This window comes from Melanerpes formicivorus, unplaced genomic scaffold (assembly GCF_026170545.1).
Source record: "Melanerpes formicivorus ecotype bairdi unplaced genomic scaffold, bMelFor1.0.p_v2 SCAF_4, whole genome shotgun sequence".
Classification (NCBI taxonomy): Eukaryota; Metazoa; Chordata; class Aves; order Piciformes; family Picidae; genus Melanerpes; species Melanerpes formicivorus.
Window position 1 is genome coordinate 19,236,483 of NW_027142356.1, and position 22,146 is coordinate 19,258,628.

Consider the following 22,146-nt stretch of genomic DNA (forward strand, 5'->3'; position numbering starts at 1 on the left):
TTGCCTTTATTTTCTATAGCTGAATAATGTCAAGAAAAAAAAAGTATAAAAAGAATAGTTGCCATTTCCCAAGGTAAGGTATCTTTATAAACAACACCCAAACACAAAATCTCCCATAGCATGTCTCCAGTAATAAATTAATGTTAATCAAGTGTTAGTGAAATCGTGCAGGTTGTTTATAATTACCAGGTAATTTAGACATTAGCAACCAAGGAGCAGAAGGTGGTTTTGATATGTGGAAATCTATCATAAATTATATTGCTACCTATTATAACTAAAGTGCTCTGATTAATGTACTGAGATGTTAAAGGCAGGCAGGCTGTAGTTAGACATTGATACAATAATAATAAACAGCTCTTTACTTTTGCTGAAGAGAAATATCTTGGCAAATAGCAGGAGAAAACAAAAACATTAATAAGGTGTTTGGAGGCCAAGATTTGTTTCTATGTGTAAGAAGTAAATCCGTGTGTTAGAAAAGATAGAGTCTTGTATTGAGTGACAATATGTGCACAGCTCTTTGGTGAAAAACTTTCTGTAGCTTACTCTCTTGACTCTAAAGAAATACCACTATTAAATGCTTATAGGCATAGGAATAATTGTGGGGTTTATGTGGTTGCATATTATGACACAACAGGGAAAACATTTTCTCAGGTTCATTTTTTATTCCATCTTTTTCCTTTGTGTTTACATTCCCATTCCCCCCCACCCCCCACCCCCCACCCCTTGCCTTTTCTTGGCTGGTTTTACATATGTATTTTTTGTCCATATTTATTTTCTTCAATTGTAATTAATATTATCCCTCTGTATTTTTTCAAGTAATCTAATTTGTGGATAGTATTCTATTCATCTTGATCCTCTCAAGGTGTGTCATTAGTGTACAGACTAGGAGCTTAATGATTTTTAAATTATAGTATTCCTATGCTTTTTCCCAGTGACATATTAATAAGAAGGTAAAGACAACTTTCATTTAACCAATATTTACCTTTGAAGCTTTTAATTTATAACTATATGGTCAGCTTTGGATAAAGACAGACATCACTTTTATCTTGTTAGAAAAGTACTGCTGGGAAGTAACATTTTGGTAGCCTGTTTTTTCTTGTCTTTGTTTGTTTTGTGGATTTGGTGGTTGTTGTTGGTTGTTTTTTTAGTGGTGGTGGTGGTGAGTTTTTTGGGTTTGTTTTATGTCCCCAAGGTATAAATCAAAGAGCAAAGGCAGCTAATTACAGCAGATTCTTCATGCAGGGCTATGCCTGATGCAGGGTGTTCACCAAGCAGTTCCCGAGTCGACAAGGACAGATTGCTGGTTTTGATGTTTATTTTTGCATACTAGGAGTGATTTAGAATACCTAATCATAGAGAACAACCTTGGATTAAATGTGTGTAATTTTTCTTAAGGGTAAAGCAAGCAAAGGGATAAATTAAACCTTTAGGTTGAAAAAGTAATCCTGACATTGTCAGTCAGGTAATTAGTTCCTTGGGTGAAATGAGGAGTATATGGAAATTTCACATCTATTTAAAATATGAAACCACTCATGTGAAACTGTGTTTGTTAGAGTAGGTTAAGCTAGAGACTGGCTAAGGTATTGGTGTTCATTGTTTCTGATGGGTAACGCCATTTGAAAACCGCCCTTGCCCGTAGGTACAATCTGCTGTTTTGCCCAAGGTCAAGGAGGCCACTGGTACCCAACTGTTGTCACACAACAGTGTACTACTTATTGCCCAAGCCTATCCTGAGTAGCATATGTGTTTGGTATATCTTAAGTACAGGAGAAACAAGTTCACTTTGCTCCTGGAAAGCAGAAGGTAGTCATGAGCGAGACCCTTTGACTGCTGTGTGTGGCTTCTTGGTTATGGCTCTTTATCACTCTTGTATGTTGATTTTCTGAAGTCCTGGCCTGTTTTATTTTCAGATTTGTTTTTGAAAGTGTGTTCTCATTAGTATTGGACATTACCAGAAATAATTTTCTAATCAAAGCTTCTGGCTAGCTGCTTCTCTCATGATCAGTCAAATGCAGCTATGTAACACATGATGTCTGTATACTGATCTGTTTTCAGTTTATTTTCAATTTTGTGGCAATTTTCTTGTATTATTTTGGCTACTATTTTGGCAAGAATTTCAAGTAACTTTTGTGCTAACATGCTAACTATAACACAAGAAAGTAAAATCTGTCTCTCTCTGTCAGTTATTAAATGAATTACATCTATGTCAGGTTGGTGTTTAGCATGCACTATTTTCTGACTGTGTTCTGTGCACACTTTTGCTGTGTTTCAAATCTGATTTAATGCTGCTTTATTGGTTTGGTTTGGTTGGTTGATTGCTGGTGGGGAATTTTTGGTTTGGTTGAGTTTTTGGTGATTTTTTTTTTTAATGGTCTATTTATTCCTGGTTTAAAAAAAAAAATAGAAAAAAAAATCTGACCTTGCACATCTGTGCAATACAGAGAAAGTAACCAAATGTTGTAAAATGGAAGCTGTCTGTGTAATTGCATGTGGAAGCATCACTGTGAAACCCTTACTGAGACAGCAAGCATGCTGTTGACTCATCCTGGTACATGATGGAAATTACTCTGAGCCTCATTAAATTGCAATTAGCATTTTCAACTTGAAAGGATGGTGGATCGGATTTTGATATATATATCATGCTTATTAGCAGCTTACACTGAAAAAAAAAGCCATACTGAGCCTTGTGAGAGTGATATGGGGTAAGACGGTATAAGATACAGAAGGAATATAGCTCTCTAGAGATACCAGTGGAGAAAGCAGCTCTAAGTAATATGGCTGTGCCATGCAATTTGTGGTATTGTAGGTTTCTGCTCAGAGGAAAAATTGTTGAAGAAGGAAATAACTTTCTAAAATGTGTCATACCAAACCTTATTGCGGTGAAAGTACCAATTTGTGATCTTTGTGGTCTTATGTGCTGCAAACCTGTCCACAAAAGACATCTTAGTTGCAAGACAAGTAACGAGGCATATGACAAATCACCTCTACATTATTCTTGCGCAAGGTTAGCAACAGCTAATTAGGAGATTCCTTGATAATTGCTGTGTACTTTTCTGCGCATATAAAAATATGGAAAATGCAACCTTTAGGGTGATAAAACTAACTTTTTCATTTCAGACTGGGTTACGTAGTCTGTTTCAGCCATAATGATGTGTTTGAAGTGCTTCAGCATCTTCAGAAACTTTCTAGATGCTCGAGCATTCTCAGCAGCTTTGTTTTTGAAAATCAACTGCCTTAGCATAGCTGTGCTTTGCAATAGACACCTTTAGTCTATTTAGATTTACTTTCTCCATGGGCTTTTTGCCTAGGGACCTTATGATTTGACAAGAATGTTGAACTTCCTAGTGAAGCTTAAGTTTATTAGAAAGGCAATTTATTTGTTTACAAAGAAGAGAGATAAATTTTTCTTACATTTCAAAGACAGACTTGACTACCGATAATTTCGTATTTTATGATTCAGTGTTATGAGTGGTATCGAGTGGTATAAGAGGAATTGTATAGCTAAATGCTGAATATGTGACAGTACGAAGAAAATAGGTGACATATGTAGCAGCACAGAAAATAATTCCATGAATAATAAAAGGTCGCTGTCAATTCATGATGTGCTGCTTTCTCAGTATTATTTTCAGGCTAAAATCCGCTTTGAGTTCCTTCCAGGACTCAAATTCCCCACATCAAACTGTTTAGAAATAACCAGTTAGTCTGAAAGTTCTTAGGACACTAACATCAGCAACAAATTTCCCTCTACCCCTCTTTCCCATAGAGAAATTCCAAGCTGGCCAAGAGGCACATTGTATGATCTGTCAGTAATCACACTGTCATTATCTTCTTTGTATAAATAGTCATAAATAAATATGAATATATTTGTAGTTGTTTTAATAATTTAGACTCCAACACAAGAAACTGTGAAATAGTCCTTGAATAATGTAACAATAAACAGACTGTGTGAGACAGCGTTATCTTGGCTCTGTCCCTACTCAGCAGCAGATAACTAGGAAGACATTTACATATCTATGCATGCAAATACTTTCACAGATAGATATATAGTCATATCAATTTGAATGCTTTATATTTACATGTATATATGTGTATAGTACAGTATATATGAATAATATATACAATATATTATTCTACATGTATTTTGTAGATATTTTATTTTTATTGAGTTATTTATATTTCACTACTATTTTAATGAAGAGTTGCATCTGCATCACAGTGTTCAATATTCCCAGCAGACTTTTCTTCTGTGTGTTGGCAATTTTAACTCAGATTTTCCTTGGTATTGGAAATACTCCATGTTTTCTCAGTAAAATTATGATGCCCAGTAATTACACCCTGTGAGTATGCCTTAGTTATGAACATCGGAGGTTTTGGTCATCAGTTAGAGAAAATGTTGTGGGTTTCCTTCTCCACTTTCATGTTAAGGTGTTGAAATAAGTACCTTGAGGCCACATATCAGTTTTAGTAATAGTAATTCCTGCTTTTTATATTTCCAGTGCTATTTGAAATCATCTACATATCTGATACCTTAGGCTGTAAAATGAAAGCCATTTCTGTTTCTATTCAAAATTCTAGAAGTGAAAAGGTACTGAAAAGAGACTCCCATGAAGATGCAGTGAGAGACTACTGGGTGGAATGGTACCTTGGGCAGACAAAACCACATTTGTTTAGCTTGTGTTGTGCTTACATTTAGGAGCATTTTTATTGTGATAAAAATTTCAGCCTGAGGACTGTGTGCAGGTATGTGAAGTAGCAGGTTGCACCACTAGGATGCAATGAATAGCGTAATGTAGCGTAGCGTAGCGTAGCATAGCATAGCATAGCATAGCATAGCATAGCATAGCATAGCATAGCATAGAATAGCATAGAATAGACCAGACCAGGTTGGAAAAGACCTTCAAGATCATCCTATCCAATCTTGCAACCAAGCATCCTATCAAGTCTCCTCCTAAACACCTCCAATGATGGTGACTCCACCACCTCCCTGGGCAGCACACTCCAATGGGCAATCACTCTCTCTGTGTAGAATTTCTTCCTAAACTCCATAGAAAAGAAAACGTAGGTGGAATTATTTTGTGCAAAGCTTTGGGTTTGTTTGGAGGGTAGATTGAGTGCTTGTGCATGACAGAAGTCATGGGTTAAGATTCTCATGTGAGTTGAGATACTGTGATTAGTTCATGATGCTGTTGTGCTGTTGTGCTTTCTTTAGAAAGATGAAGTACAATCCATCAGGAAGCCATCTGGGTCAGCCCGAGTGATGGTCAGAGCTAGAGCACAGTAAGAGACCGCTAAAGGAAAGAAACCACACAAATGGATTAGTTAGTTTAAAATGTGCTTAAAATGTGACTCAAAATCATTAACCATGCTTATGAATATTTACTGTAGATCAGAAAGCAAACAGCCTATCACTTTTGTCTTTTAGGATGGTTCACAGCATTATTTGAGTAATTTCTTATCACTATGCTGTTTGTAGCAATTTTTCCAATATTCCTGATTTTTCTTAATATTCCCAAAATATTTAAAAGAAATTATTTCTGTGCCATCAGAGTTTTGAAAAGATACCTGATGAGTGTTTGTGGGACATAAAACAAAGAAGAGATGAGATATTGGTGGTACAGGGTGTTTGAAAATGAGAGGCATTTCAATGTGGACTGCACAATTCAACAAACAACTTGAAAAGCTCGTGCTTATGGCCAGGAGTCTTGGAAGGAGTTGTCTTGCTGGTTTGTGGACTGAGTTTGAGAATTTTAACAAGAGATTTCTCTGAGTATTTTGTTTTCACTTTCCTAAAGGGTTAGAACTCTGTATGTGTGAATTTAGAAAACCCAGTCAGGGAGATCAAGAAAACTAGTTACAGACATTAAATAATTCCTTCTGAGGAGAGTTATATCTAAAAGGCGGATGCTACTTTCTTTGACATAATCTGATTGGAAAGACATGATAAGACATTACCCTAATGCACAAAAATATGAATAAATGTTTGAAGAAATATTTGTTTGGATATAACCTTTCAAATGTAAATTAGTATTGAATGTGTGAGGAAAATAATCTTTGTTACTAATGTTTAGCAAACTTGTAGGAGAAGCATTCTTCAATAAAGATAGTTCCTCTTCACTTACAGTAAGGAAAGGAATCAATTATTCTTAACAATGTGAATACTTTGTAAACATAAACCTTTATAAATAGAAGCACACAGACATTCTTTAGACACGTTTCAAAAGAGATTTTGCCATAGCTTTTCTACTCATCTCTTTCTTTGTATGAATAATCATGTAAGTTCAGTGTGAACTTGATTGAAGAGCCCTACCTTCAATTTATGTAAGGTATTTTATTTACATTGTTCATAGGATATATCACTATGCAATACCTGAACTTGGAAGTTGTGATTAAATTTGTTTATTTTTCCAAAGCTATAGAGGCAGCACTCTCTCACTCACCTTAGACCATTCAGTGTATGAGCTGGTACTCTTCAGTGTGGGTGCTAGGAGTTTTTAATGGGAGTTGGCAGCGTATTGTAACTAAAGTAAAGGAGATCTGTGCCACAGTGAAGAATGGATGGTGTAAAAAGCCTAGAGAGCTCTAGGCAGGAAACGGATTTTGAAAATGAATCTTGGATGACAGGTTGTTAAAAGAAAGGCAGTTAGAGTTCCAGAGTTCACTACACTGTCAGAAAATACAAAATATTTCTTTAGTCCAAGTGATGGAGAATAAAGGTTGCATGCTTTCAGCAGGAAGTTTCTCAGCTATGATCCCTGTTCGAGATTTCTAGCCACAAAAGGGGAATTAATTTCATGGGTCCGTAACTTCTATTATTTTGAGGTCAAAACAGAGCTTCTTTGAATGTTGACCCTGAATAGCTAAAATATATTTTCTGTGGATGTAAATTAAAACATGCAAAACTTTATATATTTAATGCTGTCTAGAATGGATAAGCATTTATTAATTTATTACCAAAGCTACAGTGGATAATATATCACAGAAAAAAAAACATTTGAATTGTAAAGTATTTCAGGTCAGATGCAATAATCTGATTCACTTTCCTGTTCAAAGTGGGGCCAACCTTGAGGACAAAACATAATAAAGGAGTGGATAACTTAAAAAGATTATTTATTTTGTTAATTCTTCCAAGAAAAAAAAACAACAACCAAACAAACCACACAACAAAAAAAAACACTCCAAAGAAACCTGAACGTGATTAAGTCCTGACAATTAGCCAGTATGGTAGAATAAAATGAAGAATGCTCAGGCAGTTCAGTGATGTTGGGGTGGTTTTGAGGGCAAGAATCTGTTATGCTAATTACTGCTAGTGAAAGCAAAGTAAAGTAGAAATAATTCTGTATATTAATATTTGTAGTGCAAAAAATTGGTAGTGCTGAAGCATGGAACAAAAATGTAAGCTATCTACAGTCTGAAGAAAGAAAGAAATGGCAGGCATATGGGACAAAAAGAAGAGCTGAAATTATTCTTCATATGGGTTGATATCAAATCAGCTTTTTAAACATAAAAATGGTGAAGTGATTTTTCCTAAATGTTTGTTGACAAATTGCCTCATAGTTTTTTGGGTTGTTTTTGCCATTGTGAAACTGTTCTGTGCTAAAAATCATTGGTGAAATACTAATTTCTAGACTAGACATATGCATTAATGGAGTAGGAAATTCAGCCTTTTTTAACTGGCAGCTTGGTTGCTCTTTGAATAAAATGAGGAGAGATGGGTTGTAATCAAGTTGAAAGCCTTTTGTGGACATACATGCATCTGTGTCTGTCACAGTGGTGCATACACTACAAATTAAGCTGCACAGGTGAAGAGTCAACTTTGGATTTTTTCTTCATGTTACCCCAAGTCTTACAAACTTTCACAAATAGTAACTAATTTAGGCCTCTTCTAGGTAAGAATGAGTCTTGTTTACATGAATATTTCATGTGTCTGAACATACATTCTCAGTGCTGAGAAAGATATTTCCATGACCTCCTTCAGATACATTCATTTACCAAGGGGACGAACACATTTTCTGATTTTTATATATATATATATATATATATATATTATTTTTTTTCTTCCCTATTCAGTGTGATGAAGCCAAATCTATTGCTGGGGAAGTGAAAATGCTAAACAAATCATTGAACTACTGCTTCACTTCCTACTTTGGATTACCAGGAAAAAAACAAACAACCAACAAACAACACAACAACCAAACAAAAACCAAACCCACACACTATTGCTCTATAGAAATGTAACTATTCAACATGCACTTTATTAATGGATTTTAGCCTAATGTGTAAGTCTGTGTGCATGTGTTTTTTGCAAGAGGGGTTTGTGCTAAATTGAAATACATCTATGACTTGTTACAAATTATTGTTCTCACAATATGTCTGGCATGGAAATCTATCTAGTCCCATTTTAATTTTCCTGAAAGGATTATTTCAACTTTTTGAGCAGGGAGGTGTCCAGTGTAACTAGGTGAATTTTATTATTTATCATTAAACAATCTTCATACAAGAGTACAAGTATCCATAAGAAGCTACATACTAAACTTTCACTCAAAATGTTGTTGGAAAACAAGATAAGCCAACAGTAATTTACTGCTTACATTAATTTCTTACAGAACGTTTTTTAAACTTTCAGTGATGTAATTCGCTTGCATTTTGTATTGGTTTATTTGTTGACCTGTCTTCCATTGTACAGTCAGTAGACAAATTGAAGAACAGGGAAGAGAAACTCTGTATACTCATAATTGAGAAAAGAGTGCACCTTTGTCATCTTCTAATTTTGGTTTACAGAATGACAAATCCCCAGGGCGTTCCACAAGTCGGTCAAGTAACATTTCAAAGGTATGTGAAATTTATTTCTTTTGTGTAGAATTTTAATGAAACTGAATTTATCAAATAGTACTTTATATAGTACTTTACTCTTTTTAACAACATATTCTGATGCTTTCTTTAGAAACATCAGATTTTAGGGCTTTCCTGCCTAACATTGTGTTAAAGTATAATTATACAATTACTCATTACTGTAACCTGTTATAAGAAGTTAATAATAGTTGCAAATTTTTTACCCCTGCTATCCGAAACTGCTTAAGGTTACATTAGGGCTTTGGCTTATGATAGACATATGAATTGATTTTTCTCCCTCTGCTCTACCCAAATAATAACAGCTGCAATGTGAAAATCTTTGAAAGTGTCATCATAATTTTGGACTGAATTCGTTTTTCAGAAATTTATGGTTCACCAAAGCCAGGACTTATCTAGATGCTTTTTAGTTTCTAGGAAACGGGGAAGGGAAAAGCAAAATGTGTTTTGTAGTGGATTTCTTTGGGTTTAACTCCTTTTTCTCTGTATTTTTGGTTCAGATGTGGCTGAAATCTATTAAAAAAAAAAACCAACAACAACAAAAAAAAGGTGGGAATGATATAGAGGAGGTAAAAGATATAAACTCAATAATTGTTTGAATCCCAGCCTGAAGCTCTTCCATGTATTCTGTTTGTAGCTAAAGATTAAATACCTTGCATCCAATGCAAGCACAGTATCCTTAAGCTCCTGCCTCCCAGTTTTATTGTGTGGAGTAAACACTATAAAACCTCTTTTCTCAGAGCCATACAAAAACCCCAACAAACTAATGAGCTTTTAAAAGGAAGAAATTCAATGTATGTTAGATTCTGCCCTTTTACATTAAAAAGGGGGGAAATGCAGGGGAAAATGTATAATACATTCAGCCCGTTATAGGATATGGATGAATGTCTTCCAGACTTGCTGCCAATATATATACACTCACAAGTTTGATCACAGTGAATTGTATATATTATTTTCACTAAGTTTTAAGTGCATCGCTATAGTTACAATTACTTTAAGTCTATTTTGATTTGAAACCACTTCTGCTGCCTTTTTCTTTTTAACTTAACTGTGTGGGTTACATTGTGACAAAGCATAAACATATTGGCATTAACATGGCAGTGACATTTATTTTGAAGCAATTTCTGAAGAAATTACTCCAATTGCTTATTATGAAGGGGTATTTGCACCTTTTTAAGGAGTAAGTTAAAAAGCAAAGTTTTCAAGCATACATTCAATCTTTTTCTGATGTATACTATCATTCATTCTCTTGGATCATTTTTTCCATGTGAAGCTACATACCAGTGAAGCCTTTTCAAATGCTGAAAGACATTCAATTTGGAATCAAATATAGATTACAATAATTAAAGCATTGTCTTTTATTGCTTTCCTTTGCCTGTGTGAATAAACTGAGAGCTGAATTTTAATAGTTACTGTGTATTATGTATGGCACCTGGAGATCGTGCCCCAGAGCAGAGTAGGTGTTCCTGCTATCACTGGATTTTTATACCACTGTATTTGCGAAATGGAATATAGAAAAGATTCTGCAAACATCAATTCATATTTCATAATGTTTATTCAGAGAGGACCCTTGAGGTTTGCAGTATGTGCTTGAGCAATTTTGCATACTAGGTACATTAATTCTGAATTACATTGGTTCTGTACACTGTAGATTTTTTTCGGTATATTTGTTATGTCTTCCTAAATATGTGCATAATTTAGGGTGAAAGCTGGTCTGAGAAGGATCTGGTGGATTCATTTCCTTTCTGTTTTGGTGAACCCATGGAACAAATCTTGTGTTTGAATCACAGTTCATAGAGGTTATGCTTGTATGTGTTTCTAAGACCACCTGGTTATGTTAAAATGCTTTCTGAAAGAAATGTTTCTAACATATTGTAATTATCTTTCTGCATGTTAATTGTGAGTCAAGAGCTCCTTAGAGAAGGGCACTCTCTCAGCAATAAGATTTGAAATTCTCTGGTGGGAACGTTGGGCTTATTTTTCAGTGTGGAGTAACTTGGGCTTGAAGCAAATTGTCTGCTTTTTCTTTTGGCTCAATTGCTTCTCAAAAGCCTGGAGCAGGTGTTAGAACACTTTTTATTTACAAGTCTCTGAAGCATCCATCTAATAAAACTTGGCTGAGTTACATCAGGAAGAAGTGAGGTGATCACTTCAGAATATTCTCTGTTGGAATATTCATTGGCCTAATTTAGAATATGAAAGAAAAAAAATACAAACCAAACCAGCCAAAAAAAACCCCAAACAAACCAAAAAACAGAGAAAAGAAGGAAGGAATTTATTTTACTATATATTTATGCAGTTTCTATCATGTCAGGTTGAGCTTCTCTTATTAAGATACAAATCAAAACCAAAAAGCATTAGCATGTCAAAGTATTGCCCACTGAAGTTTTAGATTAAAAAATTATTGCTGTCAGTTTATTGATTGTTGATTTCAGCTACTTGGTTTGTGATTCTGAAATACATTTCACAAATTGAGTATCAATTTACATAACATGTAATATAGTATTTTATCCTTTTGATTGATAAATTTCCATTCAGTCTCTTGAATTAAAATTGAATGTTCTTTCATATGGGCTTGTTATTGTCTAATTTTTCATCCTCTCTCAGTAGGAGGTGAATTTATGAGGAGTCCTCTATCCCAGTTGAAGCAGAACTCATTATTACACACTATTTTTGTTGTTGTGGTAATGGGTAAGCATGCCACCATGTCTTTGGCAGTGATACCAACAAAGGACGTATAATATCTTCTGTCTGAATTATTGAAGCACAAATGATAGAATTTATGGTGGAAAAAGCATAAAGGAACTTAAATGTTCTTTTTAAAGAAGTTCGTATCATGGTCTTCAACACCCTGAAAGGACTGCAGCATCTCCATGATACCTCTTGCATGCCTGAATCCTAAAGAGCAATGTGCGACCCTTTGCATTTTGCTACAGGGGACTGCACTCAATAAGTTGATCCGTATTTGTTATTCTTATTGTTCTTTGCCAATTTCACATGAATCATAAATGACTCTTCTTTTCCAGACTTGTGGGGTTGTTTTTTTCCAAGAAACCATGTAGCTCCATCCTTTCCAAGTATAATTTCTAGTTTACTGTAGTAAGCAACTGAGAAAATATAGAGGTTTCAAATAAGAAAATAAACAAACAAAATCAGTCCCTGCTCTTGAAAAGTGTGAAATGTCAGCCTTTGAAAATGTTGTTGCAGTGAATAATGCCATGTATACAAAACCAGCCTTAAAATATGAGTGTAAATGTTATGTTACTCATCTAAACTATTATTCTTACTCATATAAAGGTGAAGACTAACCTGGCACTTAACTCTCATTTCTTGTGGAAAACAGCACAAAGTAAACAAGTTAGTGAAAAGTATTTTGTTCATCAAAACATAAAACAAAGAAAGGCAAAAAATAGAACTAGATACCATGACATCATTATTGCTGTACTTTTTTTACCCTCTCATATTTAAATGCTTGATTTCTTTATATTTGACTTATATCAACACCTGCCCCCAGCTTGGTGTCGTCTGCAAATTTACTGATGATGGACTCAATGCCCTCATCCAGATCATCAATAAAGATATTAAAGAGCATGGGACCCAGCACTGATCCTTGGGGCACACCACTAGTGACTGGCCGCCAGCTGGATGTGGCGCCATTCACCATCACTCTCTGGGCTCGGCCCTCCAGCCAGTTCCTAATCCAACACAGTGTGCCCCTGCCCATGGCAGGGGGGGTTGGAACTAGATGATCCTTGTGGTCCCTTCCAACCCTGACTGATACTATGATACTATGAATGATAAGGAATACATACAAAAATACAATTGTATATTTACAATAATATACAAAACTATATAGATTCTGTTTTATTAAACCACAACTCTTTCCAACAGTGTATTCTGACATTTCCTAAATTGACATACCCAGAAAAAAAAGTACATATGTTTGAAATGTTTTAAGTACCACAACCTTCATGCTTATACAAGCTTACTTTGTGTGGAATGCCTACATATTATTTCCATTTCTGTAAAGACATTGAAAGTAAAGCTACTGTAAAGTAGCCCTGAGGAGAGAGACTTGGGGGTACTGGTGGACAAAAAGCTCAACAGGAGCTCTCAATGTGCACTTGCAGCCTGCAAAGCCAATCAGATCCTGGGCTGCATCAGGAGAAGTGTGGCTAGCAGGTCGAGGGAGGTGATCCTCCCCCTCTACTCAGCCCTGGTGAGACCCCACCTGGAGTACTGTGTCCAGTTCTGGAGCCCCTATTACAAGAGGGATGTGGAGGTGCTGGAATGTGTCCAGAGAAGGGCCACAAGGATGATCAGAGGGCTGGAGCACCTCTCCTATGAGGACAGACTGAAGGAGTTGGGGCTGTTCAGTCTGCAGAAGAGAAGGCTCCGAGGTGACCTAATTGTGACCTTCCAGTATCTGAAGGGGGCCTACAGGAAGGCTGGGGAAGGACTTCTCAGGATCTCGGGTAGTGATAGGACTAGGGGGAATGGAATGAAGCTGGAGGTGGGGAGATTCAGGCTAGATGTGAGGAGGAGGTTCTTCACCATGAGAGTGGTGAAGCCCTGGAATGGGTTGTCCAGGGAGGTGGTCAAGGCCCCGTCCCTGGGGGTGTTTAAGAGCAGGCTGGATGAGGCTCTGTCCAGCCTGATCTATTGTGGGGTGTCCCTGCCCATGGCAGGGGGGTTGGAACTAGATGATCCTTGTGGTCCCTTTCAACCCTGAATGAAACTATGAAACTATGAAACTATTGTGTTATCACAGATTTCAGTCCTATCTATGGTGTGTAGTGCCATACAGGAGTAGCTTCAACTTATTTTCAGTAAATATGGCAAGGTCGTTATTACATATGCCTATTACTTAGTTTTCAATAAGAACTGTAATTTGTAACCTGCTCCATATGTACTCCTGGAATTTTTTTTTTGTTTGTTTCACTACAACACTCAGAAGCACATTCCAGGTATTTGTCTTAAAAGTAATTTAATTATGCAAACTTTGTTTGTACGGTGATACAAAACTATTTTTTGCTGCAGTCTGAGGTTTATTGCACTTCATTAAAGAAAAAAAAAAAAAAGCCTCCTGTATTTTGTAATGCTATCTGGTCAGTTTTTTACTTGCTTTTGGTTAGTCATTTCAGTATTCTTTCTACAGCTCTTTTGCTCTGGCACATTTAGGTCTTTCTTTTCCTTATGGTCAAAATAAACAGATACAAAATACACACCATAGCTGTTCAAATACAGTAATGATATTCTCACAGATTGGAATCCATCCAGTCCATCTCCTGTGTAGCCCATTAGACCAAATGAAGAATATGCTGAGTGTGTGTTCACATACATATGCACTTGTGGGAGAATGGCAGGAGTGTCATATGGTTGAAAACTGTTCAGTATATACAAACATTTTGAGACTCTTAAGTCTTGCACATAGAGGGATATGTGGAGGCAGATGCCCTCTTTGGAGGAGAAAGTCTTTGCTGAATGCTTATATTGACTACTTTTAGAACTAAAATACTTCAAAATCCAGTAAAAAAGAAAATGCAGATTTGTACTTCACCTCTCCTACAGACTAAATTTGTATTTAGCTCCTTCCAGACAGTCAAAAGATGTTGTTCTCAATGCTCTGCACCTTTTGCATAATGACCAGCATGTCCTTTGTTTCAATTTTCTAAATCAGTATATATTTTTCTAAGAACTACAAAAGAAAGTGATAATGCATAGAAAGATGCATCCTTGGAGAGAATCATTAACTAAAAATACTACACTGCTGCAGAACAGATATTTTTTGCAAGCTATAATCTATCTGATCATTCAAAGCTTGCCATCAGTGCTTCTATGCCTATAGAAAAAATGAATATTTGAGTAGAACCTCTATCTTTACAAGACAGATTAACACAAGGCAGAAGAAAAGAAATTGTAAAGGTTATTGAAGTCAAAGCTGTAACGGCTTCTGTTGGTTCCATTTTTTTAAACAGTAGGGTAGATTTGCCACTTGCAGTTTTGATTCTACTTCTATGGAAAGTAAACCTGATGTAGTTATGTAGATTTCAAACCATCTTATTACAGGATCACACTGACTTTCAAAGGTGCTGAGTGATACTGTGCAGCAGTATGTTTCCTTTATTCCTCCTATGTTGTCTTTTCCATTATTCCTTTACTTCAGAGACAAGTGGAAGAAGGAAAGGAGAGAAATAAAAGGGTTGGGGAGGAAATGTGCAAGGAATCATTGATAGGAAATAAAAAAAAGTGAAAGAAAATGTAACTGAAATTGAGTTACCAGTTATTTTAATGCTTGCTGTAAAGCTGTCAATCAGATTTTGAAATCTAAACACAAAGCAGGAACTCCATAATAAAGAAGAAAAAAAATACTTAAAAATACAAAAGGCAAACAAAAACCCAAATCAAATCCAAGAACCCCCTCTCCCTCCATACTCATATGTGTAAATTTCCATTGCCATCAAGACATATGTGGTAAGATACAGATAGATTGGGTCATTTCCACCATGTTTTTGATCCTTTGAGACCTGAGGACTTACTCAAATAAAAGTTCATAAAGTTGGATTTTATCCATAAGAAGTTGCATTGTTTACAAAGCAGAAATTTTCAGATAAAAATATGCAGCCTGGATCTCCTGCTGAGCTTATTGTCATGCAGACTGCTCTAATCTTCTAAGGTAGCTATTCTTCCAAGGTACACCATTATTTTAACCGCTTTTAAGCTATATTGGCTGGTGAAATCTGAAAGATTCTGTGATGCATCACTGCTATAAAGCACACCTAGTACGAGAATAAAAGCATTAGTCACATTCTCTGTCTGCCATACCATCCCTCAGTTTTCTACAACTTTTACTTGAGCTTTCTGGTCTTCCTTATTCGGAACAGAGGCACTAGAAGATTCACTAGCCTTCCTGGTGACACATGTGAGACCATTTTATATCAGCTGCCCATTGCATCCAGTTGGTTGGTTTAAAGTTTAACTCCAGTCCTATATGAATGCTGTGCACTTATTGAACATGTTTTTACTCAGGTTTTTTGTTAGGTCAAAACATAGACCTTCTCTATTCTTATGAAGATCACAACTTGTTTTGAGTTCTTGCACTAGTTTAAAATGTCAGTGTTAAGCAATAGATGGTCAGTGAGGACTCTCATTTTTTTTTGCTATCACCTGTAAAATTCTGACAGATCTTGAACACCAAAGCAAAGGTAGTCTTGATTTGAAATTATTTTTGTTTTCCTTAGTTGAACTTTATTCTGTTTCCCATTTCTGTTTTTACTAAAGTCTTCTAACACAGACACATGTGATATTTAAGTACTCTTCTCTTAGGTAAATGATTATCATTTCGCTTGTCCTGAAAACTCTATATTTACCAATATTCTTTTTGAAAGGTTTGCTATCAACTGCTGTGGAACATAGGAAAATAACTATGGAGTAGTGTCCAGTCATGTCTAATAGTTGAATTGCATATCCTTAACAAGAGAGTTCATCTAAACTGGCCAAGACAGCAGGATGTGGTGACTAGGGAATATCTCTCTAGTAACCGATGTTTCTGAAGTGCCAGACCTAATCAGCTAGAGTTGGCATTGTCCCTCAAAAACATCTCCCTTGTGCTGATGGCATGGAGAAATGAGCTGACTTGTTTATAAATTAATTCTCATAGAACTGTATTTTGAATTACCACATTCTGCTGATGATGCAAGTTGCTATAATAAAATTAGTACAGTGCAATGTTTAATTTTCCCATTCCAGTGACCTGTGCAATAGAGCTGTCTGAAGCAGACATTCATTCAAGGAATGCTAGTTTTGAAAAAATAAAAATATTCTGTCTACCAAGTTGAATTGGAATTCACAGCATCAGTCTGATCCTTCTATTCAATAAATACAGTAGGTCAAAATATTCCATATGCTAAACAGTAATACAGCAATGGGATAGCAATTACAGCAATAAGAGCAGTGTGCTTGAAACGGTTTCTAACAGCTGTTGCATATACATTTGCATAAGAGCTTGACCAATATGATGTGAGCAGAATATACACAAATGATTGTGTTTCAGTTTGCCAAATATGCCTTTAAAATAAACTTGATACTACTCGAAAGATTCAGAGATGATGGATGATGGACTTATTCAATGTTGTCTTTTATGGGAGCACAATATTGCAAGGTAGTGTCAACTGAACAAATGTAGACCTTGTGAAGGGTACAGCATGTTTGGGTTCATCAACCCTCTCTGCTACTCAAAGGAAGCAAAAAGGGGTACTGATGCAGCTGTATCCCTTCTAGTATCTAACCGGAAACTTCCATGTGGTTCTGTGCTGTGCTCTGTAAGTATGCCACCTGACTAAATGCTATTTTAGGGATCTTCACTGTGAGCCTGGACTTAAGAATCTACTTCTTATTTTTAAAAGTGTTTGGGATGTGTAGCTTGTAGAGGAGATGTCTAAGAGGAACTATTACCCTAGGGAATGAGGTCAGCCCTGAGGCAGTGTTGGCAACAGAAAGCAGATGCAGTTTATGCTGTATGCAGTTTATGCTGTCAGGTAATGGCTAGGGTGAAGCCAAGGGGTTTGGGGATAAGGTCTGGAATAAGCTTTCAGCTGACTTGGAATTTACAGGTTTTTAAAAACACCTTGACTAGCTATTGGTGATTGTATTCATATGACCTATGGTAGCAGAGACAGACATAACAGGTTCTTCCACTCCTATTTAATTTGCACAGGTAAGACTGGAATTGTTTACAAAATAAGCTCATCTAGTAACTGTAAGGGTCATAACTAAACATCAGATAATGAATATCAGAAACACTATTTTTCTGGGGTTTAGAAATCACTCCGTCATTTTCATTTCCTCAACACTGAACATTTGCAAGATTAAACTGGACAGTGTTCAACCATCTTGTCTAGAACATGCTTTTGCCAGGAAAGTTTGAACCAGATGATCACCGAGGCCCCTTCCAACCTGGTATTCTATGAAAGGTATTTTAAAGTATATAAAAATAAATTTGTATTTAAAAGTTGTAGAATCCTACTGAATGAAATTTACTCACAGACAAGACTATATTATCTTGTGCATGACATACTGGACTTTTCTTGCTTTGTTTTTGAAGATTTAAGGTGTGCACTGTTTTTTTGCCTTCCTGGATGTCATTTGCTCCAATAGGGATTAGACAAACAAGCAAAAGGTATTTGTGGGTTTTTTGAAGATTTTGATGTAAATTATTCTAGAAGGAAATAAGCCTTCCTCTGAGTTATGTGCAACTAAGCATAACATCATTATGCCAGTGCAGAGGAACTAGGAAGTAAATTTGACTGAGCAGGACTGAAACAGTCCAGATGTCTTTATAGCTGAGAGTGAAATGTAAGATTTAAGCAATCAAACTGGTAATGTAATTTTTATCTAAAAGTAATTGGATTTCCACCTGTCTTCAGTCCCAAAAATAAATGTAAAAGCTTTTCAAGGCATTTATTTTAATTGTTGGCTTGACTCCAGCCCTCTTAAGAACCGTCTAGCTGACTTCCTGCTTTAATAGCTGCTGAAAGTTTCTTTAATTTGTGCAGACCTCCTGTACAGCTACTGGGCCTGCTTAACCATTCTCCTTCAAAAGGTAGTGCCTGTGGCAAGGTGATATTCAACTCTAGGGCTGCATTTTCTTTGCAGTCCTTCACCTGGGGTTTATTCTGGAGGGACATTTTTATTTTTTTGACACAGCAGCAGCATGTAGCTCAGCAGCATGGCTCTGGTGCTGATGTCTATATTTTTCCTCATTAAGTATCTTGAGGTATGCCTAATCACTTAAAACAAATCACACAGGCTAATGTGGAAAAAATTACATACCGAAGCGTACATATACCACCTGTTTCTATTGTGTCTGTAAGAAAAATCCATATTCCTTCACAATGTGTAGTCAAAGTAGGAAAAAAAAGAGATATGAAACACAAACAATTTATCTCACGGATACTTGTGCTTTCTTCCAGCATTAGATTGCCTGTAGACACACCAATGTTCACAGAATTACAGAATTGTAAGGCTTGGAAGAATAGTAAGGGCTGGAGGTCATCCAGTCCAACCCTCCTAAAGCAGGTTTGCCTAGAGCAGTTTGCACAGGAGCACATCCAGGAGAGTTTTAAAAGTCTTCAGTCTCCAGTGATCCTTCTCTGCCCAGCAGACCCAGACACTGAAAAATACGTTTGAATGCAAGATCTGTGCCTAAATGTTTTATCACTGAATTTCTCAAGTTGGCTTATTTTGTCATATTTCTGAATTTCATTTCATGGAACTAGTAGTAAAGAAATAATAATATCTTTGGTGTTGTGATATTAATCAAGAAGTACAAAGGGTTACTTGAATTCTGAAAGCTAGAAGTTTAGTTTAATGCCAAGGTACCATTCTCAAGTCTAAGCTGGTATCCCATGAAAAGCATAAATGCACATAGTGGTGGCCGATATTTCTGAGAGATCTATGCATGAAATGGAGTGGATGTTAAGAACCACAAATAATGCTGACATGTCAGCAGATACTTGCTGTATATATTTATTTTTAGTTTCACTATTAATTTTCAAACTGGCATCACAAAAATGTCTGTGAAAGGTGAGCCAGAAATAATTTTAATTACGGACTTTGCACGTGTCCGAATTTGATTTGCTGGTACAGAGCCTTGGAGTGATAGCCTTTACATCTTTGTATTATTTGTACTCTGTAATTTTAGTCATCCTTTTAGTAATTCTGGTACATGGTCTTAGGCTTATAGTATTTTGTCTCCATTAGGTAGTGGTGCTCAATGGGATATGTTTGCATAGTAAAAGCTAATACCTTTATCAGCTAAAGGAAGATCATAGCGTTAAGAATGATTTGCACTGAATCGTTTTCCCACAATACTTTACCTTGTGAGTGATCCTGAAGAACTGCAAAGCCTTGGATTTAAATTTGAAATCCATACAGCTATGCTGCCAGTAGACTGTGAGGCAAATTGAAATGGTTTACTGTTAACACCATTAAAATATGTTTTCAGTGGAAGTATTGAGTCTACAATTTGTAGCAACAACCTTATGAGAAAAATGTCACATATTATATGTTTTATAACTCTCCTGTCTGAGAATGTGATTAGCTCTGTCAAGATGCAGCCTGCACTTCTGGTCTTCTCAGGCTCATCAGGTTCACATTTTTTCAGCTCTTTCAGAACAACTGATTGCCATGAAAGTCTTTTAAAACATGCTTTAATTTTCTTGCTGTTCTGTCAGTCCACTTAACATAAATTAGCTTTGTGCTCTTCATCACTTAGCATAATGTAAATGCACTTCATTCCAAGTTTAATTGCATGAAATAAAAACAACATCCTTTCTTATCAGACATTTACAGTAGATCAAAACCAAAATGAAAATTCAGATGTTGAAAGCTACTTCCTTAAACACTGACAAAAAGTAGTCATGAGTGGATGAGAGCTGAAACACTTCAGTATTATTTAGTTCCACAAATAAGTTTTGCTTTTGGTCAAGCTTCCTGTATTTTTTGAGCTTGCATGTGTTCAAAAGTACACTATGAACAGCAGCAACAGTTACTTTAATTTTGTAATCATGTGGAAAAGCAGTAAAATATCTGCAATGTATTTTATGGACAAAGATTCCAAACTGTCTAACTTATTTCAACAGGCAAGCAGTCCTACTACAGGAACAGCTCCCAGGAGTCAGTCACGGTTGTCTGTCTGCCCTTCCACTCAAGACATTTGTAGGTATGTGCTGAGAAAAATATGATCTAATCTGGCTGATAATTGTTAGTTGGTTTTCTTAAATTATATGTAGCTGTTGCTTCTGCTTAACACTATTCATAATTTACATAGACATTAGTTTTCATTTGATCTCACATTGTTTTTGGATCTGGTCTTGCATTTCAGTCTTGTGTTTTTCTATTAAAATTCATGTTCTCATTTTCATCCTTTTTCTGTTATTTCTCTCCTTCCACCCACCCTTACCATTTCCATCCCTTTCCTTTGCTTACTGCTTTGTCTAGATCTACTGCTTTGCATGATTTGTCAGAAGATGAGCTTGAACATGCAACCCCTGTCATGGTGCTGACCCCTTCTAATAGGGAGTCTGGTAAGAAACAAGTAAAACGAAGGTTTAGGCGGAAAAGAGAGACTGGAGACAATGGTGAGCATACAGAAAAACAAGGAAAGGGGAAAGACTGTAAATTGCATCCTGAGCCTGCAAGATCCAGCTGGAATGCGTCTGATACATCATCTTCTTCAGATGAGAGTCAGTGGGCTCAGGCTAGAAGGAGAGCAAGAGAAAAGGCCAGAATGACCAGGAGAGGGAGAAGGAACAATAGATCATGCAGTAACCAGGATGGGTCCTCGAACAATAATGCATTTGAACTTGTCAGCTTGGGAACAATGGGGAAAAAGAAGCAAGAAGTGTCAGACCCTGAGAATCCTACTTTAAATCACCGCCAAAGGAGGGTTCCAAGGCTTAAGGAATCACAGTCTTCAGCATCATCTCAGGAAGCAAGGATTTCCTCAAGAAAATGTGGGAAAAGCAAAGGAAAAAGCTGCTATGGAGATCGGCAGCCTGCATCTTTCCTTAGACACAATAAAGATTCAAAGGACTGCTTTGCAGAGGCAGGTTCTGGCAGTGATGCTCTGTCAGCCCCAGATAAAGGAGTACCTGCTGGGGCAGGGCCCAGTATGGCTGATGCTGTTCAGAAGCCTCCAGTGTTGTATGATGACTGGTCTGATGATTTAGAAGTATGCAGGTTAGTCCCTAATAAGAAAGATGTAATGTTCTTCAGATCAGTTTCCCACTACAATGGGCTGAGTGCACTTTGCTTGTCTGCTTTCTGTCACTGTTTCTCAGTGACACTGAGTTCCTGTCATGCTGAGTTTCTGACTAGTAAGGTCATGAGAAATAACACAAAAAGCTTTGTCACAGAGAAGCTAGCATATGTAATTCTGAAGGCATACTGCTCTTATTTAAAAACAGTAAGCCCACAAAGGCATCAATTTTTTTTCTTTGCTTCATTTTCCTCCGTGAAGACAGATACAGTGTGTTCTCTGGCAGAGTATTGCTGTGGTTTAAAGCTCCAGCCACAGGCAGAGAATGAGGGAGAGTGCCAGATAGCTCAGTTCAATGGGATATGGAGTTTTTCTTCATTATGGGATCAGTTAAAATGTAGATTTAATCCTTTTTTTGTTGTTTTTCATTAACTTACATGAAATAAATATTTGATCTTGATTCAGTGTTCACTAGGGCTATTACTACCACAGAAATCTAGTGGGGTACTTGCAAACACCCTTTCCAGTCAGGCTTAAGT

At 36.4% G+C, this 22,146-nt stretch overlaps 1 protein-coding gene across 12 annotated transcripts in view; it reads left to right on the plus strand.

Annotated features, from left to right (window-relative positions):
- MARCHF1 (membrane associated ring-CH-type finger 1) overlaps window positions 1–22,146 on the plus strand; it is a 215,105-nt gene that overhangs the window by 160,663 nt on the left and 32,296 nt on the right. For 7 of the 12 annotated variants that reach the window (XM_068137160.1, XM_068137156.1, XM_068137164.1 and 4 more), the window contains 3 exons: window positions 8,779–8,829; window positions 20,490–20,569; window positions 20,848–21,588. In XM_068137160.1, coding sequence (XP_067993261.1) covers window positions 8,779–8,829; window positions 20,490–20,569; window positions 20,848–21,588 — 872 coding nt within the window. Of the gene's footprint in view, window positions 1–8,778; window positions 8,830–9,347; window positions 9,397–20,489; window positions 20,570–20,847; window positions 21,589–22,146 lie in introns of all 12 variants that reach the window. The other 5 variants (XM_068137162.1, XM_068137166.1, XM_068137163.1 and 2 more) reach the window with 3 other exon arrangements.